At 52.4% G+C, this 22,964-nt stretch overlaps 1 protein-coding gene across 9 annotated transcripts in view; it reads right to left on the bottom strand.

The window, feature by feature from the left end:
* ANK1 (ankyrin 1) overlaps positions 1 to 21,629 on the bottom strand; it is a 210,362-nt gene extending 188,733 nt beyond the window's left edge. For 3 of the 9 annotated variants that reach the window (XM_036456818.2, XM_036456821.2, XM_036456827.2), the window contains exon 1: positions 21,256 to 21,627. In XM_036456818.2, coding sequence (XP_036312711.1) covers positions 21,256 to 21,378 — 123 coding nt within the window. In that variant the 5' untranslated portion in view covers positions 21,379 to 21,627. Of the gene's footprint in view, positions 1 to 21,255 lie in introns of all 9 variants that reach the window. The other 6 variants (XM_045588856.1, XM_045588857.1, XM_036456825.2 and 3 more) reach the window with 3 other exon arrangements.
* Positions 21,630 to 22,964: the final 1,335 nt, after the last annotated feature.

The following is a 22,964-nucleotide window of genomic DNA, read 5'->3' as shown; positions in this document are numbered from 1 at the left end:
GGCCACGCCAGGCCCCAACACTCAGGCCCCAGCTCAGGGCTGGCAGAAGGGGCTCTGGCTTCACATTTCCAGCATGCATGGCAGGATGTAGCTCGAATCCTGCACTCTGGTGCCCTGGAGAGAGCGGCCACGGCCCTCTCCACACCACGAGATGGATGCGTGACCTAAACACTGACCCTGGAGAACGGACAAGGTGAGGAAAGCCACCCGTGACGTGGCCAGGCGGAGCCTAGCCTTGACCCCAAATCTATCCGCCTCCAAAACCCGGCTCTTCCCAACGGGCCACCCAGGTTCCATGCCAAGGCTCCACAGTAGGACGCATCTCTCTGAACACCTAGTAGGCACTTTCCACGTCACGTTCCCTCGATCTCTTGTGCCAGGTGTTCAACCACCCACTGCTGACGGAACGAATAGCTGCTCCCAGGCCCTCTGTTCCAAGCCCGTGGGGAGCACAGCCACACGCTGGAAAGCTAAGAGGTTCCAGGGCGAGGACGAGTTCCCTAGATCCCCCACTCACTGGGGGCCCTTTCCCTCCAGGGACAGTAACACCGTCCTTTGTTCTTTTTGCTGTGTGTTTAGATGATCTAATGTTGCAAGTCCCCAGGGCAGAGTGGCTGCCAGGCAAGAGAAAGGAGGCCCAAGGACGCCTGCTTGGCTTTCAGTTCCTGGTTGCATTCTAGGCTCCTGCTCAAGGCGATATGAACCCCTGCATTTGGGCAGTCACACATGCAGGCAGGCTCCTTCCCGCCCGGCCCTGGGCCTTCCAGATCTTTCTAAGTCATCGCCCTCACCTGGCACTTGCTGCCCAAATCCAAAATCCCATTTCCTCTAACCCGCAGGCTGCAAGCGGCTGCCCCAGCCCCGCTCCTGGTCTTGTCTGCAGGGAAGACCCGGATCCCACCGGTGGTTCCCAGCTGCCTGCAGGTCCACCAGCGCCGCCACCAGGCCTAAAAGGCGGGCGGCCCCCTCTGCAGCAATGCTTCCCCACCCCAGTTCCCTGTCCGTGTCCTCACACCCGTGTGCTCAGCCGACCCCGCCAGGGAAAGGGACTGACACTGAGTGTGCATGCCAGGGGGATGGCGAGGACAGACATCTAATATCTCCTTTCAGCCTGGAGAGGTGGGGGACGGACAGGGGACCTGTTTTGCAGGTTTAAAAAGTGAGATTCAGAGGAGCTAATTCAGCATGTGGTACAGCTCCGATCCAGCCACGGTCTGTCCAACACTTACAACCTATACACTTTCTTTGACCCCACTGAGAGGCCTGACTGCCGACCTGAACGCGGAAGGTCCAGAGGAAAACCTCTCATGTCCCCTTACCTGGTCCTCGTCGGATGGATGGATCCTATTTAGAAACCAACGTGAGAGATGTGTGGGCAATGGAAATCTCCCCCCTCCTGCACCACGTTTAACTTTTCCGAGCAATTCTGCATCCTTGTGTTTACAGGAACAATCCGTCAAGGCCTCAGACAGGCCTCATGGAAATTTTTTTTTTTTTTTCCCAATAAAGGCCATCTGGTTCTAACTGGTTTGGCTCAGTGGACAGAGAGGCCTTGGAACTGAAGGGTACCAGGTTTGATTCCAGTCAAGGGCATGTATCTGGTTTTGGGCACATCCCCAATAGGGGGTGTGCTGGAGGCAACTGATTGATGTTTCTATCAACTCTCTATCCCTGTCCCTTTCTCTCTGTTAAAAGACCAAAAAAAATCAATAAAATATCTTTTTTTTTTAATATAAAGGCCATTTGATCAATGTAAAACCTAAATCTGATTGAGTGGAAAGATTTGTATTTACAAATTAGCAAATCAAAATCATTTCTATGTCTATTTTATTTATTTATTTATTTATTTATTTATTAAGAAAAAGCTATGTTACAGAACCTCCATGCTGTCACAGGACCCAGGAAGAGCATCACTAGGCACAGCTGAGGTCAGAAAAATGAGACCCCAGCTGCGGAAGCACACACACCCTCCGACATGAACGCTAGGCTGGGGCGGGGCCAGGGTCGCTGAGAGGCAGGTCAGCCTGTTCCTGGCGGCATGCCTGTGCTTCTGGCGGAGGAGGAGCTGGAGGCTGACCTGCTGGCCTTCGCACCAAAGCCACAGCAGAATCCCACCTTGCCCAGCCAGCGTGACTCAGTGGTTGAGTGTCGACCTATGAACTAGGAGATCCCGGTTCGAGTCCCAGTCAGGGCTCATGCCTGGGTTTCAGGCTCGATCCCCAGTGGGGGTCATGCAGGAGGCAGCCGATGGATGTTTCTCTCTCATCAATGTTTCTATCTCTATCCCTCTCCCTTCCTCCCTCTGAAATCAATTAAAAGATATTTTTAGTAGGATTGTTTTTAATGATGAATAATCTCCAAATGGCCTTTGCAGAGCATTGAAAACAACTTGGAAGCCTTCTAAGGGCAGGACCCTGTGCAACTAACTGCCCGTGCATGAAGCCAGCCTTGCCCACAGCTCAAAAAGCAGGGGGGCCCTAACTGGTTTGGCTCAGTGGATAGAGCATCGGCCTGTGGACTGAAAGGTCCCAGGTTCGATTCCGGTCAAGGGCATATACCTTGGTTGCAGGCACATCCCCAGAAGGAGGTGTGCAGGAGGCAGCTGATAATATTTCTCTCTCATTGATGTTTCTAACTCTCTTTCCCTCTCCCTTCCTCTCTGTAAAAATCAATAAAATATATTAAATTAAAAAGGGGGGCGGGGGAAGACCACAGCATTTTTAAACGACAGTAGAATGGAAGCCACCTAGAAAGCAGCGCTGTGGCCTGGGGAATGTAATCTCACCACCCAGGCCTCAGCTCCTGGTCCAGGAAAAAGGGGATCGCGTCTGGGCCGCTGCTTGCCCTCCTGAGTTTGTTGTGAGAGAGCAAATGAGAAAATGAAGGTGGAAGTACTGGGAACAGGGAGGCCTGACACAAATACACGGGCTATTGTTCTCCCAGACCTGCAGAGCCCTGGGATTTCTGAAGAACACTGACATTCCCCGGCAATTAAGTCGAATTAACATAATTCAAACAAAGCATCTAATTTTAGCCGTGTGTAACAATTCCCCCTCAATAGCATCCAGGGGGCTGCCTCTCACGTGAGCAGCGCCACGCCAGAGACGCAGGCAGGAAACCAAGCCACACTGACAGCCCTATTCCCCAGGCAGGCAACTATTTTCACAGCAGGAAGAGGTGCTCCAGGCGGCCGGCTACTCCTGCACCCAGCAGCCTAACCATCCCTCCTCACAGCGCCCCCAGCGGCTGAGGAGGGCGCAGCAACCACAGCTCCCCCAGGACCGGATGCAGCAGCTCCCCTGCTGGAGTGGAAATCAGAAGCGAGGTTCTTCCAGGGCACCAGGCCCACAGCCTCCGTCTTCCCGGCTGTGAAATAGAAGCAGTCGTGCCTATGTTGCCTCCCTCCCTCCTTCACAGGTTTGTTTAAAAAACCAGCCATGATTGTTCTCCGGACGTGAGTTTAATGAATCACCAGGTTCTGGGGATGCAGAGATGACCGAGGTCCAGCTCTTGTGCATGGTCTACCAAGGAGAGCAAGCATTGAGCCCAGGGTTGACACACTGCACTCAGGGCCAGATCCAGCCTGCTGCCCATTTCTGTATAACCCACAAGCTAAGAATAGTTTTCACATTTTCAAATGGTTGCAGGAAACAAAATAAATAAATAAATAACATTTCGTAACGTAGAGATGAAATAAAACTCAAATGTCAGCGTCCATAAATAAAGTTTTATTGGCATACAGCCATGCGCATCCGTTTGTGCGCTGCCTACGGTACCTTTGTGCCACGACGACAGAGCCGAAGACTTGCAACAGAGACTTAAGAATACTGACCATCTGGCCTTTGACCACAAAAAGCTCATCCAGCTCTGACTTAAACAAATGAGTGCTGTGAGAGCGAGGTGAGCAGTGCTAATGGAACACAACAGAGGGGGCAATTACTTCTACTCAGTGAAGTCAGGGAAGGCTTCCCGGAAGAGGTGACATTTATTCTGGATTTCAAAGATTAATAGGAGCTTACCAGGTAGCCAAGGGGAGAGGGGTTTGGGGGGTTGTGTCCAGCATTGGCAGGCAGGACAGTAGAGCATGGGGAGTGAGGGGTTCTGGGAGGAGATATGAAAGTGTGTAGGAAATGGCCCAACACAAATTTAGAGGAGAGGAAGGAAAGGAAGGAAGGAGTTAAAGCTGAAAAGATGGGCTTAAGTCAAATATGAAAAGTGCAGTGTACCTACGATGAGGCTTTGTTTATCAATCCTCACCTAAGGATATTTTTTCCATTGATTTTTAGAGAGAGTGGAAGGGAGAGGGAAAGACAGGGAGAGAGAAACATTGACGTGAGAGAAACACATCGATTGGTTGCCTCCTACATAAGCCCCCACCGGGGCCAGGGATTGAGTCTGCAACCAAGGTTCATGCCCTTGATCGGAATGAAACCAGAGACCCTAATTTAGTTCCTGAGCCAAGGCTCTATCCACTGAGCCACACCAGCTGGGGCAGTGTTTCCCAGGGGTACGGGAAGAGTTTGGTGAGGGTACGCGTTGCACCGGAGTTTGGTGGGGATATGCACTGCACCATGCTTAGCTGCGCCTAATTCTGCGTTCTCATGAGTACGAGGGGTACTCAGCGTTACGAAAATTATAGAAGGGGTACACATATGTCAAAAGTTTGGGAAACACTGAGCTAAGGCAAAAGAGCATTTCTTATTCCTTCTTTCCCCAAGGAAGAAGCAGGACAGAATAGTAGACAACTCAGATTAGATAGACAGACAGATAGACAGACACATTCCATCACTCAAGGGGCAACCAGACCTTGCACCCAAAGAGCACTCAGAAGTCTGAGGTTCAGGCCTCACTCAGCCATAACCTTGGGGTGGTCCCTCCTGCCGCGCAGGACTTGGTTCCCACTGTGGAAGGAGCAGCTGCACTTGATGGATGCGGCCCAAAGGCCAGAGATGTATGGAATAAGCTGTGTCCACTCCAGGCCACTCGCAGCCCATCGGGCCCTGAACACACCCAGAGCCACACGTGGCTCCGAAGAGCACTAATTAGGGCAGTGGGACGAGGACCAGTTTGCGATAATCTATCCAGGGCACGGTTCCTTCCACCGGGGCCGGGGCCGGGGAAGGCTCAGGCTTCTGCACCCAAACCACGCTCCCTGGCAGCCTCATCCCTCTCGGAGGAGCTGGAGGGTCCCGAATCACTGAGGCCCTCCGCCCGCAGCCGGGGCCACAGCCAACGGCTGCACACTCTTCCTCGTTCCGCCCTTACTTGGCAGGGCTGTTTCCACAGGCCCTCTTCCCTTCTCTGAGTCCCTCCCACCAGATTGTGCTAAAAAACAAAAATAAAATAAAAAATCACAGCTCCTAAGGGCTAGAATGTCTTACCAGGGCCGGAAGAGCCAAGCCTGGGGGCCCGCATTTAGTATTTGCTTGGCCACTGAAAAGAGCTATGCGACCCGGACAAGTCAGTCCCTTTCTGTCAGTCCCTGACAGTTTCCCCATGAAGGGGCTGGGGGGTGAGATCTCCAAGGTCCCTTCCCAGATGCTGTGTCAGCTGGCCTCCTCCAGGCCCTCCACAAGGCAGGCGGGGAAACAGGCCCGGAGAGTGGAGACACCTTCCCCCACCCGCACCCCCTCCGTCCCCCCCCCACTCCCTCCACCCCACGCCGGGCTCACCCAGACACTTCCTAGGGACAAAGTCAGGGCCGTCCTTAGTTCCCCATGTCCCCTTTCTAAGGCCCTGGCTGCACAGTCTGTTATGTGTCTGTCTATCTGTGTGTCCATCTCTCTCTCTCTCTCCCCCACCTCTGGTGCTGGCTCTGTTAGGAGGCAAGCCTGCCTCCCCCCAAGTGGGAGGGGTGTCTTATCTCACAGAGTCCAGGCAACTGACTGCAGCGTTAGGCTCTGTGTTAAGTGCTGTTACTGTTTGCTCCTCATTCTTCCCCACTTAGGCACTTTATCTACTTGATTTTGCTTAACCCTCACAGTAGCCCCAGAGACAGTAAGGTGGAGGATTTCAAATCAGGCCGCCAGCATGACCCCCAGCCCTGGCTCTGAGCCAATGGATGGCCTTGGGCAAGTGACTTAACCCTGCTGAGCTCTCCAAGGTCCTCCCCTGGACAGCAGGCTGGTCTGCGGCCCCCATGTGGGTCACTGTTGCCCTTGCCTTCCCTTCTCTCTCTCTCTCTCTCTCTCTCTCTCTCTCTCTCTCTCTCTCTCTCTCTCTCTCTCTCTCTCTCTCTCTCTCTCTCTCTCTCTCTCTCTCTCTCTCTCTCTTAGTGGAGAGAACATCAGCCACCCTTGGCTGGGCCTCGCTGTTTCCCTGCTGGTAGCTGGGGAGGCAGTCGATAGACGAGAAAAACAGGAAACAACAGGAATTTTAATCCACAACACCCTGCATCTGCTACCGCCTGCTTGTTGTAAACACCGGGACTTTGGAGAGAGGCGGTCCAAGCTCCCGGCTCCAGCTCCAGTGCTTTGTGGTAGAGTGAAGCACCCTCAGTCTTCCTGAGTCTGCCTGAGCCGGGGACCGGCCCCCGCTGCTCCACGGGCTGCTGGGAGGACACACGTGGCCATCCGAGCTCCACGCAGCGAGGGCTCCTGTCCTCTGGCACCCACTGCCCTGCTCCCAGGGCTCCATGGGGCCTAATTCCCCTGTGACCCCTGGAGAGGGTTCTAGTTCAACAACAGCCCAGACCTAGAGGCCCCTCACGGGGACAGTCCTCGCCTTCCTCTCCCTAGACCCCAGAGCAGCCGCCTGAGAAGACGGGACAGGTGTGTGTGCAGCACCTGGGCTTCCCTTGAGGCAGTGAGCGCTGCATTCTGGGAGAACAGGCCGGTGGGCAGGAGACTGGCCCTGAAAAAGCACCTCAGCTTGGAGCACGGACCTCTCCCGAGAACACTGGCTCCTCAGAAGCTCAGTACGTGGCAAAGCTGAGATTTCCCCAACGTGGGCGATTCACCTCTACAGGAGGAGTCTCTGCAGAGCCAGGCTTGTCTGACAGGCCGCACCATATATCCCACAGCTGGCGCCCGTGCTCCGGGCTGTGGGTTTGCCTGGGCCTGGCTTTCCAAGAAAACACTGGAGAACGGGCTGCTCCAGCCCCTCCCCCGCTGGAGTCAAGGCCGCCAAGCTCCACAGCAGGAGGCTCGCCGTGCTCGTGACCTTGAAAGCAGCTCTGAGTGTGACAGGCCCAGTCACCTTGCACTGAAAATAGAAGGGGCAGTGCCTCCTGCTTTCCCTGTTCACCTGGGGCAGGTCCGCTCTGCCCTCTCAGAGGCCGCTCTTTGTGACAAGCGTGGAAGGAGGCACCCTCCTGGCCTCCACAAGAGGTTTGGGGAGTCACAGGGGTGCTGGTTACACAGGCCTAGAAAAACACGCCGTGCCTTGAGCACAGTGACCTCTAACAAACAGCCCCTGAGCTTGACCAGGATGGCTTCCTCTCCTTGGTCTGCCCAGGGTCAGTGTTGTGGAAGTAATTAGTTAGATAGGATGAGTATAAAGGAGCTGAACCCAAACTCTATCCTTGATGGCCTTTCATATTTTTTGCTGATTTCCCTGGGCCCTCCAGTCTGGTACCCGTTAGATCTGGACCCCAGGACGGCCTCTTCCACCCAGACTCCCCCTCCAGCACACCTTAGGCCAGAGGAAGCTAGCTGGCCTCGGGAGCCATTTTGCCCTGTGGCCTTGTAAATTCACCTCTAAAAGAGGAGTCTCTACAGAATTACGGGTACCCCAGCAGAGGTTTAGAATCCCCTTATACTTGAGAGGTAGGAAAACTGAGGCTCAGAGAAGCGTCCGAAGCTACACAAGAAGATGAAAAGATCTGGAACTCGAGCCCAGCTCTCTCGATCCAGGGTCTGTTCTTTTCATCCACAACCACACGTAGTCAGTGATCACAGACCTGAGGCGGGAAAGGAGAGGCTCCTACAACCCAGATCACACTGAGGCTCTGGTAACTGAGAAATACAAGACAATGCATTAGTGTCGTCTCCTGACTGGGTCCGTTGAGAATGTCATTTGCTTTAAAAGGCCTGGGAAATGCCTAGGACCCACGCAGGAACACCACCTTACCAGCCTCCCTTCAGGGTAGGCGCCCCTTCTGTAGGATCTCTGACCCAGACTCGAGAGAGCTTCTTGGAGGAGGGGAAGCTGGGCTGCAAAGGATGAGCAGGGATTGGACTGAGCTCCAGAGAGAAGGGAGCCGCAGGAGAAGGTGCAGGAGGTGCAGAGCAACACAGACGCTGGGAGCGGGGAGAAGGGCCCAGGGGTAGGCAGATCCTGATGTCCTTGAAAGCCATTGGCATGAATCTAAAAGCAATGTGAAGTGCCGAAACCGGTTTGGCTCAGTGGATAGAGCGTCAGCCTGTGGACCGAAAGGTCCCGGGTTCGATTCCGGTCAAGGGCATGTACCTTGGTTGCGGGCACATCCCCAGTAGGGGGTGTGCAAGAGGCAGCTGATAGATGATTCTCTCTCATTGATGTTTCTAACTCTCTGTCCCTCTCTCTTACTCTCTGTAAAAAATCAATAAAATATATTAAATTTTAAAAAAAAAAAAAGACCTAAAAGCAATGGGAAGTAACAGGAAGGACTTATGAAGGGAAGTGACCACTACCAAGGTGCATCTGAAAAACCATGACTCTTGCTGCAAGAGAAAGGCTGGGTTGCGGGGGCAAGACCAGAGGAGGTGATGGCAGGACTGAAGCTCAGCAAGAACAGCGCCAATGCAAGCAGGTGATGCACGCAGGGTGGGGACAGGTGAGTTCGAGGGAGAGATGGTCAGCGTTCTTCCTGAAGAACCTAATGATGGTCTGGCTTTTCCCTCGGCACAGAATCATAAAGAACACTTTCCCTGTCTGCCTCTCTTCTGCCCGGTCATGTGTGGGACAATATTGAAAGCCTGTGGGTGAAAGTGCTAAGATTCAACCACACGGTGTGTAGCCCAGATGTCCTTCAAATAAATGCAGATCCGTTCAAGAAGGAGGTCAAAAGGCTGTGACACATACAACAAGCAATAAGACAATGTTGACAGAAAGACAAGCCTAAAGCAGATAGTGGGGCACGCCCGCTGGAGAACTCTGCCCTCACAGGGCTCCCTCGGCATCGCTCAGTGACGCGTGCTGTCCTAAAGCAGAGAAGACTCTCGGACTGAATCCATCGCAGGCCTGGCCCCTCCCGAGGCACCCCTGGCAGGGCGGGGCATCACCCAAGACCAGCCGGGTGGCGTGCTCATTTCACAGTGGCAGACGCCAAAGCAGCTCCTCCAAACGGCATCAGAGTGAACTTGCCAATTGCCGCGCCAACGGAGAATCTACCATCGCCATAAATTCAATACGACTCAACAGACATCTCGGACTTTGAAGCTTTTCTGACTTGGGCTGTTTCCGATTCTTCACGTTAATTGGAATTTTACATCAGGCTCACGTTCCTCCACAGTCTCTCATAATTCGTTTAAGAAATTGGCAGCAATACCAGATGAGTATGCTCAACCTTGAGACGTAACCTTGATGGAAAGGGACTCGCTATGTTTAAATTAAATACAAACCGAGAATTTAGCTAAGTGGGCCCAGTCTTTCACCTTTTAAATCTGAGTTAACTTTCAAAAGGAAAGCTCTGGTGGTCACATGTTTTTAAATATTTTTTATCCATTCAGTGCTCTGGGTGAAGATGTGTGTTTCTGTCACACACACACACCCCCATCACCACCGCATCCACAGCTTATTAATTCCCATATCTTGATTTTATTGGTTGCTCCAGGGTAGGAGACGGGCATGGGTGGGAACTGAGGCCTTGGTTGGACCAGGTATTTATTCAGTACTTACTACATCCCAGGTGCTTCCCGTGTGTTAATTCGTATCATCCTTCCAATAATCCTGCATGCTGGTGTGGTAGATATTCTCCCAACTTTACAAAAAGGCAAAATGAAGGCTTGGGGAGAGTAACTGAACAATTAGCCCAAAGTCACCCAGCTGTAACATCTGAGCCAGGACGCCAGCCCAGGACCACCTGACCCCACCTCATTCCAAAGCCCCCATCTCTTCATGGCTGCTCGACATCACCATCAAAGATGACCTCATGACACACAAAAGTCCTCTTAATTTTCTGGTCACCTTGCCTACAAGCACGCCAAGCGTAATACAGGGGAGGGCGGCCGAACCTCACCTGGGAGTTAGGAGGCAATGTTTAAACGCAAGTGCAGGGTTTGAAGTGAAAGATCCAGCAGCTGGGGATCTCTGAGGGCAGAGAAAGCACGCGTACTCTAAGCACTGGAACAAGTTCAGAACACAGCAGAGTGTAGCACGCCAGGAAGAACGAGAGGCGATGGGAAAGGCAGCTGTGGGCTCCACAGGGGCGCCAGGGAAGGGATGAGCCTGGACTTTATTCTAAGGGCAGTTAGGAAACCACTGGAGGGTTTAAAGGAAGGACTGGCGAGATCTGATTTGCATTTCTGGAAGGTCACTCTGGCGGCAGAGTGGAGTGTCAGACCCAGACACACACATTTTCGGGTTGGTTTACAATGGACAGCTCCACATGCCAAGGCCTGGCTGCCCAGACTTTCGGGACCACACTCCAGCTCCACTGGGAGCCAGGACCTACTTGGCGCTAGTCCACGTCACCTTGGAATTCTTTCCTGGGGGAGGGATATTATCGATAAATCCCAGCTTTCATCTCCAGAGGACCCACAGGCAGGGAGCACCCAGCTCCGCCCTTGGACAGCAGGGCATCCCTATCTCATCTTTTAATTACATTACGTTACATTTTTAAATTACATTGTCTCTAAGTGCATTCCTAGTGTGTGTGTGTGTGTGTGTGTGTGTGTGTGTGTGTTTATTAGAAGCATATTCTTAAAAACATATTTTTTTTCAAGCATCACATTGAGTAATGGCATAGCATTTCACCATAAGGGTGATGGAGTCAAAGTCATTTGTTTAGGAGGTAGGGCCGCCCTGCCTCCTAACAGCCATCTCCTGCCCCAAGGGCTAGCCCTCCCTGCCAGCGTGAGCATCCACCAGTCAGATTTCTGCCCTCCCACAGGACCCTGGAAGCTTTGTCACGTGCATGTGCCCTCTTTAAAGCCATCACTAGCCCAGCATGCATGGTTCAGTGGTTGAGCATTGACCTATGAGCCAGGAGATCACGGTTTGATTCCTGGCCAGGGCATATGCCTGGCCAGGAATCAATCCCTAGTAGGGACATATAGGAGGCAGCCCATTAATGATTTTCTCTCATCATTAATGTTTCTATCTCTCTCTCTCTCTCCCTTCCTCTCTGAAATCAATAAAAATATATTTATAAAAAAATAAATGCCTTAGCCAGTTTTGCTCAGTAGGTAGAGCATCAGCCTGCAGACTGAAGAGTCCTGGGTTCAATTCTAATCAAGACCACATGCCTGAGTTGCAGGCTCAATCCCCAGTGGGGGGTGTGCAGGAGGCAGCCAATCAAAGATTCTCTCTCATCATTGATGTTCCTATCTCTCTCTACCTCTCCCTTCCTCTCTGATATTAATAAAAATATTTTTAAAAATAAAAGATCTGCACTCCAGAAGAGTTCGGGCTTGCACTGACTGCCTCTCCTGTCCACCTGATGGGCTCCCCGATATTTACAAACATGGCTATTACTCTCTCCATCTATCAAGTCAGAGCCCCAAGAAGCTACCTAACTATATATTCCCCAAAAAAGGAATTATTTTCTTCCTCACCTGTTTCCCCTCCTCTTTCCACCAACTAACTACCTAGTACCAAGTCAGAAATGAGACCCTGTAGAAACTTAATTATACACACACAGACATACACACACACCGCGTTAACATGTCAAAATGAAACCTACAGCTTCGTGCTGGACTACTTACTTGCACCCACTTTATTACCCAGAAAGACCAACTTTCTCAGCCACCCAATAGCTTCAGTTTGTTACATGCTCTCCATCCCCACCAGCCACCCCAGATCAAACCAGCCAATCCCTTACCTGGGTTATCGCCCCTCAGCATCCAGATGCCCAGCTCACCACTGCATGACCCCCACCCAGCCCATGTCTTCATGGAAGGCAAGTAACCTTCTGCCTGGAGCCCCTCAGGGCTGCCTCTGCCCTTTGGACCCAGCCTGGGCCTCTGTCTCGGCTCCTTCTGCAGCCTCGTCCTGCCCTCCCTCGCTCTGCTCACTTTGCTCCAGCTCTTGGGCCCACAGTTTCTGGACCACCTCCTCTTCCAGACCTCATTTGCTCACCCTCCACACAAGCCTCAGCTAAATGACCTGCCCCTCGTCCACCAGGCTGACCACTAGCAATCTATGAAGACCCAGCCTCCATCCCAAAAACCTCTCCAGTCCATCCCGTCCCAGGCCCACTCCAGGGGCTCTGGCCAAGTTGACTTCCCCCATGGGACTGGCCTCAGCACTAAAATCAACAGCCTACTTCCTTTGGAGAACTGGATGCAGAATAAATAACAAGTGAATGCAAATCTTCTACTTTCTCACCTCTTTCCTTCATCTCCGGGTTTGTTTCTTCCTTACTTGTTCCCATCAACGTGTTCCTGTCAATCAGCACAGAGGCTTTCCAGGAGCTCCCAGCAGGCTCTGCGGTGGAAGGTGGGGCGGATCTGCTTGTAAGAAGCCCTCCCTCCCAGGTGGTTCTGACACTAGCAATGCTGAGGGCCCGCTGGGACCGACCCTGCAGAGTCCTCTTCCTGCAGGTCTCACTTGGTATTTGGGGCTGTCCCTTCCGTTTCAGAATTGGATCTAGGAGTTCTGGCTCTGGCCAGTCCATAATTAAGCGCCTCCTTCCCTTTTCCTTAAATGCTTCCTTTCATCCACCCGCTCCTCTCCCAATTCTACTTTAGTGGTATTCTGTGCCTTCTAATCCCCTGTGCTAGTGGTATTCTGTGCCTTCTAATCCCTGCCTGACTGCACTGTTCTTCATGGTTACTACTGAACCCATTTGACTTCATGGGGCAGGAAATGAGACTCAGGGATCCAGGAGTTGAACGAGAGAACTTCGGGCAAGAGCTGGGCTGTGTTCATCTTCTACTCCCATCTGCCCCTGACACACCCAACCCCAAGGCCGGCTCCTGGCAAGCACGTCACATAAATCCCGGGACCTCAGTGGCCCAGAGGTTCCTCTCCATACCAAGCAAAAGTCCCAGCATCTACTCAGTATCTATGTGTGTAATATCAGAACAGTATTCAACAATTATATTGGAGGAGATGCTGATGATATGATAGGTAGAGAAATCCCCAAAACAGACAGTATGGGGAAAGAGCCGTATTGTGAGGCAGGGGAGCCAGACACAGAGCAGGTGACCACAAAGACTCAGTTTTCAGTGGCTCTTTTATCTGGCCTCTTGTCTTTACCCATGTGCCTGGACAAGGTCCTGCCCATCACCTGGGCCAATCCTGAAGCCACAGAAGAGCCTGTGGACAGCCCTGTTCCCACTGGAATCCAGATGCCAGCGCTCTGTCCTGAGTTCTCATCATCTCCTCCTCTGGCAGCTTTCCCACGAACCTGAAAGATCTTCACATGAAGACAGAAGAAATAAATAGCATCAATGCAGACTCCCCTGCCATGCCTAGCACGGCCTTGACTCTCCTGAGGGTCCAACAAAATGCCTAAGAAGGCGGCCTAGTGCAGAGGTCGGTGAATAAGCTTTGAAGTCAGGTGGGTCTGGGTTTGAGCCCAGCTCTGACCTGATCATAACCTTCCAATGGCCCTTTGAGGGATCCAATGAGGTAATGGCTCTAGGGCGTGCTGGCTCTCAGTAAATACAGACCCCACCTTTGGTCAACATAGAAGGTTGCTTTGCAGCTGAAATGGATTGAAATGGATTAACTTAAGCTACTAGTATATTAGCACCTTAGCAAAAACTCAGAGAAATATTCTCTGAGGGGAAGCATCTAGTCACATTTTTTAAAGTTGTTGAAAGAATAATAATAACTGGCTGGCCAGTACCTCTTCTCTGCTTTAGCTCTGGGTATCCGTAACACAAGTTCTCCTTTCTTGCAAGATGCATCATGCTTGCACTAAGATGCACAGATTCTCCCTGGAGGAGTGTGACTGCCCATAGCACCATGTGTTCCATTATCTGTGATATTCCACACTCCTGATTTGTCGGTCATGGCCCTCAGAGCAATGGTATTCTCGGAAAATTTAGGAACCACTTTTTTTTTTTTTTTTTTTTTTTTTTTTTTTAGAGAGAGAGAGAGACCTCAATTTGTCATTCCACTTATTTATGCACTCATTGTTTGCTTCTTGTATGTGCCCTGACCAGAGATCAAACTCACAACCTTGGTGTATCAGGAGACACTAACCAACTGAGCTACCCACCCAGGGCTAGGAACCACTTTTATGTTCCCCTTTTGACATACAGGTACAATTGTCAGGCAGGACTTTAATAAAGCCCATCTCAAAGTTATGGACTGGAATCACATAGATAACGAAGTCTACGATTGTAAATCTCGTCAAAACAGAAAACTCATTCCATTCCTGAAAATAAAATGAAGGTCTGGCTGAAAGTACCCTTTTCTCATTTACCAGCACTGCAATAATAGCGTGCTGGCATTCCCAGGCGAGCACTGAGATTTCATGCTCAGAGAAATTCAGAGCTTGTTCACTACCCGTAGCTGATAAATGCAAGAGCTGAAACTAGAACCATCTGACTCCTGGCCTAATGCTCTGTAAGACGCAGACTTTTAAGTTTTTCTTTTTTTTAATATTTTGTATTCATTTTTAGAGAGAGAGGAAGGGAGAGGCAAAGACAGCGAGAGAAACATCGATGGGAGAATGAAATATCGATCTGTTGCCTCCTGTACTCCCCCTACTGAGAGGATTAAGCCCTGGTCAGGAATTGAACCGGGAACCTTTTGGTGCACAGGATGACGCCCAACCAACTGAGCTGAACTGGTTTTTTTTTTTGTTTGTTTTTTTTTTCAAGAACCAAAAATGCAGATATGGAGCCAAGCAAAGCTTATCAGCCTTTTTACAAAAACTTTATGATGGTGGCAGACTTTGCTTTGGTCAGAAGAATTTGGGGGGTGGGGGTGGGGAGGGAGAACCAAGTCTTCCAACATCAAATAGAGAGACCAAGAAAAAAGTCTGAACCTAGCCGAAACCGGTTTGGCTCAGTGGTAGAGCATCAGTCTGCGGACTGAAAGGTCCCGGGTTCGATTCCGGTCAAGGGCATGTACCTTAGTTGCGGGCACATCCCCGGTAGGGGGTGTGCAAGAGGCAGCTGGTCGATGTTTCTCTCTCATCGACGTTTCTAGCTCTCTATCCCTCTCTCCTCCTCTCTGTAAAAAATCAATAAAATATATTAAAAAAAAAAAAAAAGTCTGAACCTATTAAATGTAGCTTCTAAGTCCATTCAAGCCATAAATATTCACTGATGGTTATGTACAAAGACTTAGGCTTTGGCCTCATGGACCATACAATTTAGTAGAAGGGAGGAAACAAGAATGGGTGTGACACACACACACACACACACACACACACACACACACACTGGAACAAAGGACAGTTCGACAAATAGCAGAGTGTAGAATAAGACTGACTGGGGTGGAAGTGAGGAGGGACATTCAGAAAGGTGTCTTAAAGAAGAGAATGATATTTGGCATCGATGGAGGAAGAAATGGCTAACAGATCAGCCTTACAAAGGCATGGTTAAGGCAAAGCATCGGAATGAGTTAACATGTGTGAAAAGTGCCTGGCACACAGTATCCATTCCCCAATGCTTGCTCATTTTTATTGGAAGATGGGAGAAGGAGGCCTGAGACTGAGTAAAAAAAAAAAAAAAAAAAAAAAAAAAAGGCATTGCTATATTGAGAGGAGACAGGCAGAACTGGTGAGCAAGCAGTTTGCTAGTTTGCTGGGGTGAGCAAGAGAAGAGAGAGGTCCCAGAGGCTGGCTCGAGGTCCCCTTGACAGAGAGGTCACTTGCTTCAGGCTCTGAATTTCAGCTACTGCCCCACTTTAAACAGTGGCTTTGGGAAGCAAATGATGTGCAAACCATATAGTTATGGACATAATTAAGGGCATAACATCTCTGCCCTCAAAAACCTGCTCTCCTGGTCTGGTGGATGGTTGTTGGGGCGGGGGGTGGGGGGGGGATGACAGAAGCACCCAGAAACAACATCCTCCCTCCTCACTGCCTCTGCAGCAGGGAGGGGACACTGGGTTGGAAGATGGACATACAGCAGGCTTGGAATATTCCCACATCTTCAGCCACTGCAAGCACCTCCAGAGCTCAGGAGGGACAGGGCCACACTTTTTGAGGTTCCCAAGGTACTAAAATAAGAAGAGACACCAAAGCAGGGTTACCAAAGTTGTATTTTTAAAGCTTGCAACTAATAAATTAACACATTTAGTAATGAACATGCAATGTAACAGAATTATACTACCGTATTCAAAAGCCAAACGAATATCAATTCACATTGCAACATATACGAGTGATGTCATTTAGCAATGGAACCTGGGCTTAAAGATGTGTGATGAACACCATTCTCTCTTTTTTAAATATGTATTTATTGATTTCAGAGAGAGGAAGGGAGAGGGAGAGAGAAAGAGAAAGAGAAAGAAACATCGATAAGAGAGAAACAGCGGATAGGTTGCTCCCTGCATACCCCCTTCTGGGGAGCGAGCCCACAATCTCGGCATGCGCCCAGACCAGGAACTGAAACCTGTGACCTCTTGGTGCATGGGTTAACACTCAAGCACTGAGCCTTACCAGACCAAACATTATATTTGAGTCTTGTCAGTTTTTTCTTGTGTTAAATGTATAAACTCATTTGGAGATAACAATAGAAGTGTAAATTTGAGGACCTTTACAAATGGGCAACATGGGCCTATATAACCCTCCATCACCATCCTGGTGATAAGTGATAAGGCTGGCCAACCACTCCAGTCTCATGCAGGTACCCCCTGTCTCCTCCGAGGTTCCAATCACTGAATCAACCAAAGCCATCTCTGCGGTCCAGGAGCAGGGCCTTGTCCAGCTGTGCGAGGAAGGCTGAGGGCCCTCTGGGAGCGCTGCACACAGTGGAAGGGCTGCCAGCACCGCACACAGCAACGTGGTGATGGTCACTTCCCACTCTGGGGCTTGCTTTTTCCTTTCTGTGCCTCCTCAGCTTGGCTGCCCGAGGCCTTGGGCAAACACTGCTGTTGTTCCAAATGGCTAAAACCACTTGACATTTAGTGCAGGAGACCCTGCAAGGAACTCACTGCATGCTCAGTGGTAGAATTCACTGCACCAAAAAAATTAGATGGTTCCGCTGCCTGCCTACAAATTTCTATTGCATTGCAAATGATTACAAAAGAAGGCAATATCGGGCTTTCTTCAGACCCACCCCCCCAATGCAGCCAATCAAAGAGTGTTCACCTGAACACATGCCTATGACCAAAACAACATCCAAGCATCAAATATACTTGCATGCATTGTACACAGGTTCATTTACGGCATGCCCACTGTTTGGCAGGTACTGAGCTAGGTGTTGAGTGCCCAGCTACGAACAGGATATGATCTTTTCCTTCACCAACATCCGAAGATGACATACATGGAGACAGCGAGGGACAGAGAGCTTGGTAAACCTATCCCAAGGTACTTAACCCGACCTGCAGGTAGTTAACCTTAATATACCTGAGCCCTGGCCTGTGTGGCTCAGTTGGTTGATCACTGTCCTGTGCACCAAAACGTTGCTGGTTGGATTCCAAGTCAGGGCCCATACCCAGATTGTGGGTTTGATCCCTGGTGGGGCCACATGCAGGCAATCAATCAACGTTTCTCACATTGATGTTCCTCGCCCTCTCTCCCTTCCTCTCTCTTTAAAACATCAATAAAAAACATTCTTAAAATAGAATAAAGCAGGGCTGAGGTGCCAGCTACCTTTCTTCCCTCTCTGCTCCTTCACCTCTTCATCCTCTCCTCCTTTCTTTAATTCTGCTCCTCTTCCTCCCATTCACTTTCCGCCCCAACCTCCCTGTCCTCCTCTCCTAACCCCAAGCTCTGGGGAAACATAAAAAGCACACGCTTTCTGATGCCCAAGGCTTCCTCAGCCCTAGAAAGCTGCCGTTCTTAATGCAAATGCATGCTTTCCTCGTGCTTTGCAATTTATTTATTTCCATCCAACCTTTCAGAAGCAGGGGGACTTATCGGTACATGTCATAAATACTGGATTTTATTCTTTCTTTTTCTTTTTTCTTTTCTTTTTTTTTTTTTTTTTCTTAAAGCTGCAGCTCCCCCAGCAAGCATCAGACGAGGTCAGTGCTACACAAGCAGAAAACTGAATGAAGCCCCAGAAGAATGCGGGCGTTTCAGAGCGCCGGAGTTTCAGCTCAGTTCCCGGTGTCAAGGTGGTTTCTATCTGTGTCAGTCAGTGTGCGTCACAACACCAGCCTCCACCCCCCGTGGCACAGCCCCCCTTAGCAAGCGCCTTCCCACACAGTCTCATCAACTGTAAAACTGCAACCTCCATCGATGTTACAACTGTGATGGTATGTACACATGGGGAGGGCTGTGGCTCTGCTCAGCCAGTCCCCATGAAGCAGGTTCCCCACAGGACAAGCCCCTTCTCTTTTAGCGAATTCAGAGTGCTCATGGCTTAGCGATATGTTCATAGGATTTACCAGTTCACTGGAATAACATGTTTATCTGCATGGGTGAGGTTCTTTCTTCATGCTGATGGTTCCATAGCATCCCCAGAGTCTGTGACCAACCACAAAGTCCTCAGCTGCTTGGTTTTAAAGTATGTTAAAAAATGACTGACTTCGTTTGTGAAAAATGGGTCTTAGGCTTCACCTTCTATGAACCTTTGATTTAGAGCCCTCCTCCCCCCTTTACCCAGCCCCTCTATGTGCTTCCTCCACCTACTCTGAACACCCTTCTCTGCATTTCCCTGCCTCCCTCATCTTTCCCTCTGGGCCTTCCTTCTTCTTGTGGTTTTGTATTTTGCTATACATTTTAACGCTATTCTATGGAATATTCTCTCAAGGCCAGGCCAATGGCTAAAATATTGTAACTCAAAATCATAAAATACCAATGTGCCATATTCCTTTTGACCCAAAGAATCAGCCTTAAGAGTTTATGACATTGCTAAGAATTAACTTTGTTGTTAATATCAATCATAGCACCCAGGATATTGCATAAAACAATGAAAACCTATGGAAGAGCTCTGAATGCTTACTGACGCAGTATGCTGTGACCAGCTAGTAAAACAACATAACGCAACCCAAGGGGGATGGGAGTATATCATCATCCAGCACTGAACGTGGAAGTAAAGTTGAGTAAAAAAAAAAATGTGAAGAAAAAGACCAGAGGGGGAAAAAAGAACATTGAGACTGCACTTTCGTATGCGTGTGTTACATGCAGTCATGATTCAGAGCTACATTAAAGGGTTTTTCGTAGAAGGAAAAGAAACCAAAGGAGAGAGTGAAGGAGAGTTCTCTTTGGACTACTGCTCAAAAAAATATATATTTATGGTATGAGGAGCATCAAGGAAGAAGCTTGAGAGTGAGAAGTGGGATAAAAACACCGAGTGAGCAGTTTGGAGAGAGGATTGGCACAGCTCCTAACGCAATAGGCAGGAATGGAAACCGAGAGCACGCTTCCTAGCAAGAAGTTTACATTCATGCCAAGACAGTGGGTGATCACCGCTATACCCAGACTCCCCCCTGCCTGACTCACAGGATGGGCTCGGGTACATCCGACCCAGCAGCAGGCCGGGGGGGGGCGGGGCGGAGAGGAGAGTCTCCATGGCACCAACCCAAACTCTGATTCACCATCGGTTTGGGGAAGGCCTCTTTTTTGGCCCGCTAAAGGGGTGGTACTTTTGTGAAACTACTATTTACACACAAGATGGCAATCCCTGAGGGAGGAGGGGCTGCCTTTTGAAAGGGTACAGCAAAGCCTAGGCATACTGGTTACTTTGGTTACAATCAGAGCATATCTCTGCCCTGGGCACCTCCTTTTTAGGAAAAGACTGGGTGCTGGTCCTGCTGACCAACTGGCCAGTGGAGTGGGACCCACAGGCAGCCAGTTCCCCACAATCCGCTGTCGACCACAAGGTCCCATTTTTTTTTCTCAGGGTGAGACAATTTCAGGAAAAAAAGTATTTCCTTCTTCACCAAGACCAATGCCTCTGCCCTGGAGCCCAAGGGGCCCTTCTCCCCAGCAGGGAGGCTGGCAGGCCATGCTTCCCCTCGACTTCTTCCTGTTAAAATGTCTCTCCTGAAGCTGGAGCTCAGCCCTGCCTCCCATCCTCAGAACTGCACTGCAAACTCCTGACTTCCCGGGGTGGGGGGCGGCCTTCCGCACCTCTGGTCTGGAGCCCTCTGCCCAAGGGAACTGCCCCTTCCCTCCAAAACCAAGGTGTTTCCCACCAAACAGCTTTTCTCACCAAAGGTATTTTCTAAAGGTGCTTTGAGTCAGAGATAGGAAGACCCCAGACCCAGATGGGAAGTGCTGAACACATCAACAGTTACCTAAGAGGTCCGTCCGGTCACGGTGGGGACATAGCTTGTGTCCACAAAAAGGCCAACCTGTTCTCTGACCAGGCCGCGCGCGGGCCATGCTGGACAGCACCCGTGTCTGCTTCCAAAGGAACTTCCCTCCCCCCCAGGCCATAGGTTGCTAATCTGAAGTGACCACTGCACAGAAGACGTTGCCAAATGCCCCAGGGTCATTCATGCCTTTCTGCGTGTCCCAGAGGCGCTTCCCGGGCTCCAGAAGGGACAGGGAAAGGCAGGAGCCCCACTTGTCCAGAGACCTGGGAACGATGCTCTCTCCACGCGAGAGAGTGAGTTATGGGGGGGAGCGCCGAGCAGAGGAACCTCCGGAGTCCGGAGCCCCATTTACCCAAACCAGCTTCCTTGGAAAGCCAGGGAGGCGACGAGCCCAAAGGAGTGAGCCCACCAAACCCGAGGGTGGCAGGCAGGGAGGCCAGAAAAGTTCCTCCCCTGGAGAACGGGGCGGGCGGCCGCTGTCCGTGGTGCTGAAACGTCTCCGAGGGCACCGGAGCGCCCCCGGCTCCTGCGCGCCTTCAGCCTCCCGGCCGCCCGCTCTGCCCTCCAGACTCCTGCCCTGTCCTCCTGCCGCCGCACCTCCGCCTCTTCCTCCTCCCTCCGCTCCTCCGCCCGTGCCCTCCGCGCTCCGGCGGCACCAACTCCGCCGGCGCCCGGCCCCGCGCCCCCGACCTCGCTCGGGTCGGACGAGCCCCTTCCCCAGCAGCCACCTCCGGGCGCCGGTGCCGCCGCCGGACCGCCGCCGCCGCCGCCCCCTCCTACCTTCTTCTTTCGGTCGCGGGAGCGGTTCCTCCGCTTCCTGTTTTCCTCCCTCTCCTTCTGCTCCTGGAGGGCCTGCGCCTCGATGTCTTTGATTTTCTTCAGCTGTTTGGCCGCTTGAGCCATGGTGGGTCGCGGTACCGCCCGGGTCCCCGCCTCCCGGACCCCTCACGCGTGGCAATGCAGGTGGCGGCCGCTTCCCGTGGAGGAAGCAAGGAAGAGTCTCTGCGCGGCGAGGAGCGGGGAGCTGCTCTCCCTGCCGCGGGGAGGATGCGGCCGGCCGGCGGGGAGGTGGCTGCGAGCCGCGCGGAGGGCTAGGCGCGCCGCGGCAGCCCTGCCGGCGGTCCCCGGATGGCGCCTCCCGCCGCGGCCAGAGCTCGCTCGCTTGCCAGCGCCCGGGACGGGCTCTGGGCTCGGCCCCGCCACCTCCCTCCCTCCCTCCGGCCCCCCCTCCCGCTCTCCTGCGGCGGCGGCGCGGGGAGGGGGGTGGCGGCGGGAGCGGGAGGCGGCTGGTACTGCGGCGAGCGCCCGGCGGCGGGCAGGCGGGCGGGCGGGCCGGGGAGGGGACGGATCCCAGCCGTTAGCGCAGGAGGGCGCGGCCGCAGCCCGCCCCCCGGGGTCCCGGGCGGCCCGGCGAGGCTCGGCGCCCGCGCTGGTGCATTGCGAGCGCCGGGCTGCAGGCGGGAGGCCGCCGCGCTCCCACCTCTGCAGTGCCGCCGCCGCCGCTGCCGCCAGGCGCACGGGCTCCGCGCCGTCGGGCCGGGGGGAACAAAGCCGGCCGCTCCCCCCGCCCCCCGGAGCCCTGGGGAGCCGCCGGGGACCCCCCTGCGGCGGGCAGCTTCGCGTGCCTGGGGGCGAGGGGAGGATGCGGCGGGCCCCGCGCCTGGGAGACCCCGCGGTCCGGCGCGCCTGGAGGCGGCGGCGGCGGAAGCCACGGAGGCAGGACCCGGGTGCCTTGCGGGGGGGTGGGGGGGGGAGTGGAAGGGGGCTGGATCGGCCTGGGGCGCCCCCGGGCGACGGCCGCTGTGGGGCAGCAATCAGCCAGCCTCGAGCCTGCGTCTCCTTCCCGCCCAGGGCGCTCGCCGCCGAGGGGCGCGAGGAGTGCCAGGGCTCCCCGGGGAAGGGCCCGGTCCTTGCCGTTCGCTCAGAGCTGGATGTGCCCCTGTCAGACCGTGTGGGCCTTTCATTTGCATAGTTACCAATTATAGATAGAAAACGTGTCCAAGATGAAGTGAGCAGTTTCCTCGGATGCTCGCGGAAGGCCGTGCAGCTAGGTTTCTGCACGGCGGCCCGCCCACCCCCGTTCCCAACAGCCTCACACACCCTCGCTCCGCAGCGCCGCCTGCAGGGCGCTCGGCTGTACAGAGTGCACACCTGTCTGTTTGGGTAGCAAACTGCGGGAAGGGGACTGGGTCTTTTTTTATATACAGTATTTTTTTTATTGATTTTTTTTTTTTTTTTTTACAGAGAGGAAGAGAGAAGGATAGAGAGTCAGAAACATTGATGAGCGAGAATCATCGACCAGCTGCCTCTTGCACATCCCCCACCCAAGGTACATGCCCTTGACCGGAATAGAACCTGGGACCTTTCAGTCTGCAGGCCGAAGCTCCATCCACTGAGCCAAACCGGTTTCGGTGGAAAGGGGGGGTCTTAAGGTCATCTAGTCAACTCCTGGAGTAACAGACAGGAAAACTGAGGCCAGGGCCAGGGAA

Source organism: Pipistrellus kuhlii, unplaced genomic scaffold (assembly GCF_014108245.1).
Source record: "Pipistrellus kuhlii isolate mPipKuh1 unplaced genomic scaffold, mPipKuh1.p scaffold_m20_p_3, whole genome shotgun sequence".
Classification (NCBI taxonomy): Eukaryota; Metazoa; Chordata; class Mammalia; order Chiroptera; family Vespertilionidae; genus Pipistrellus; species Pipistrellus kuhlii.
The sequence above is the reverse complement of the archived record's forward strand: the minus strand, read 5'-3'. Positions and strand labels throughout refer to the sequence as shown.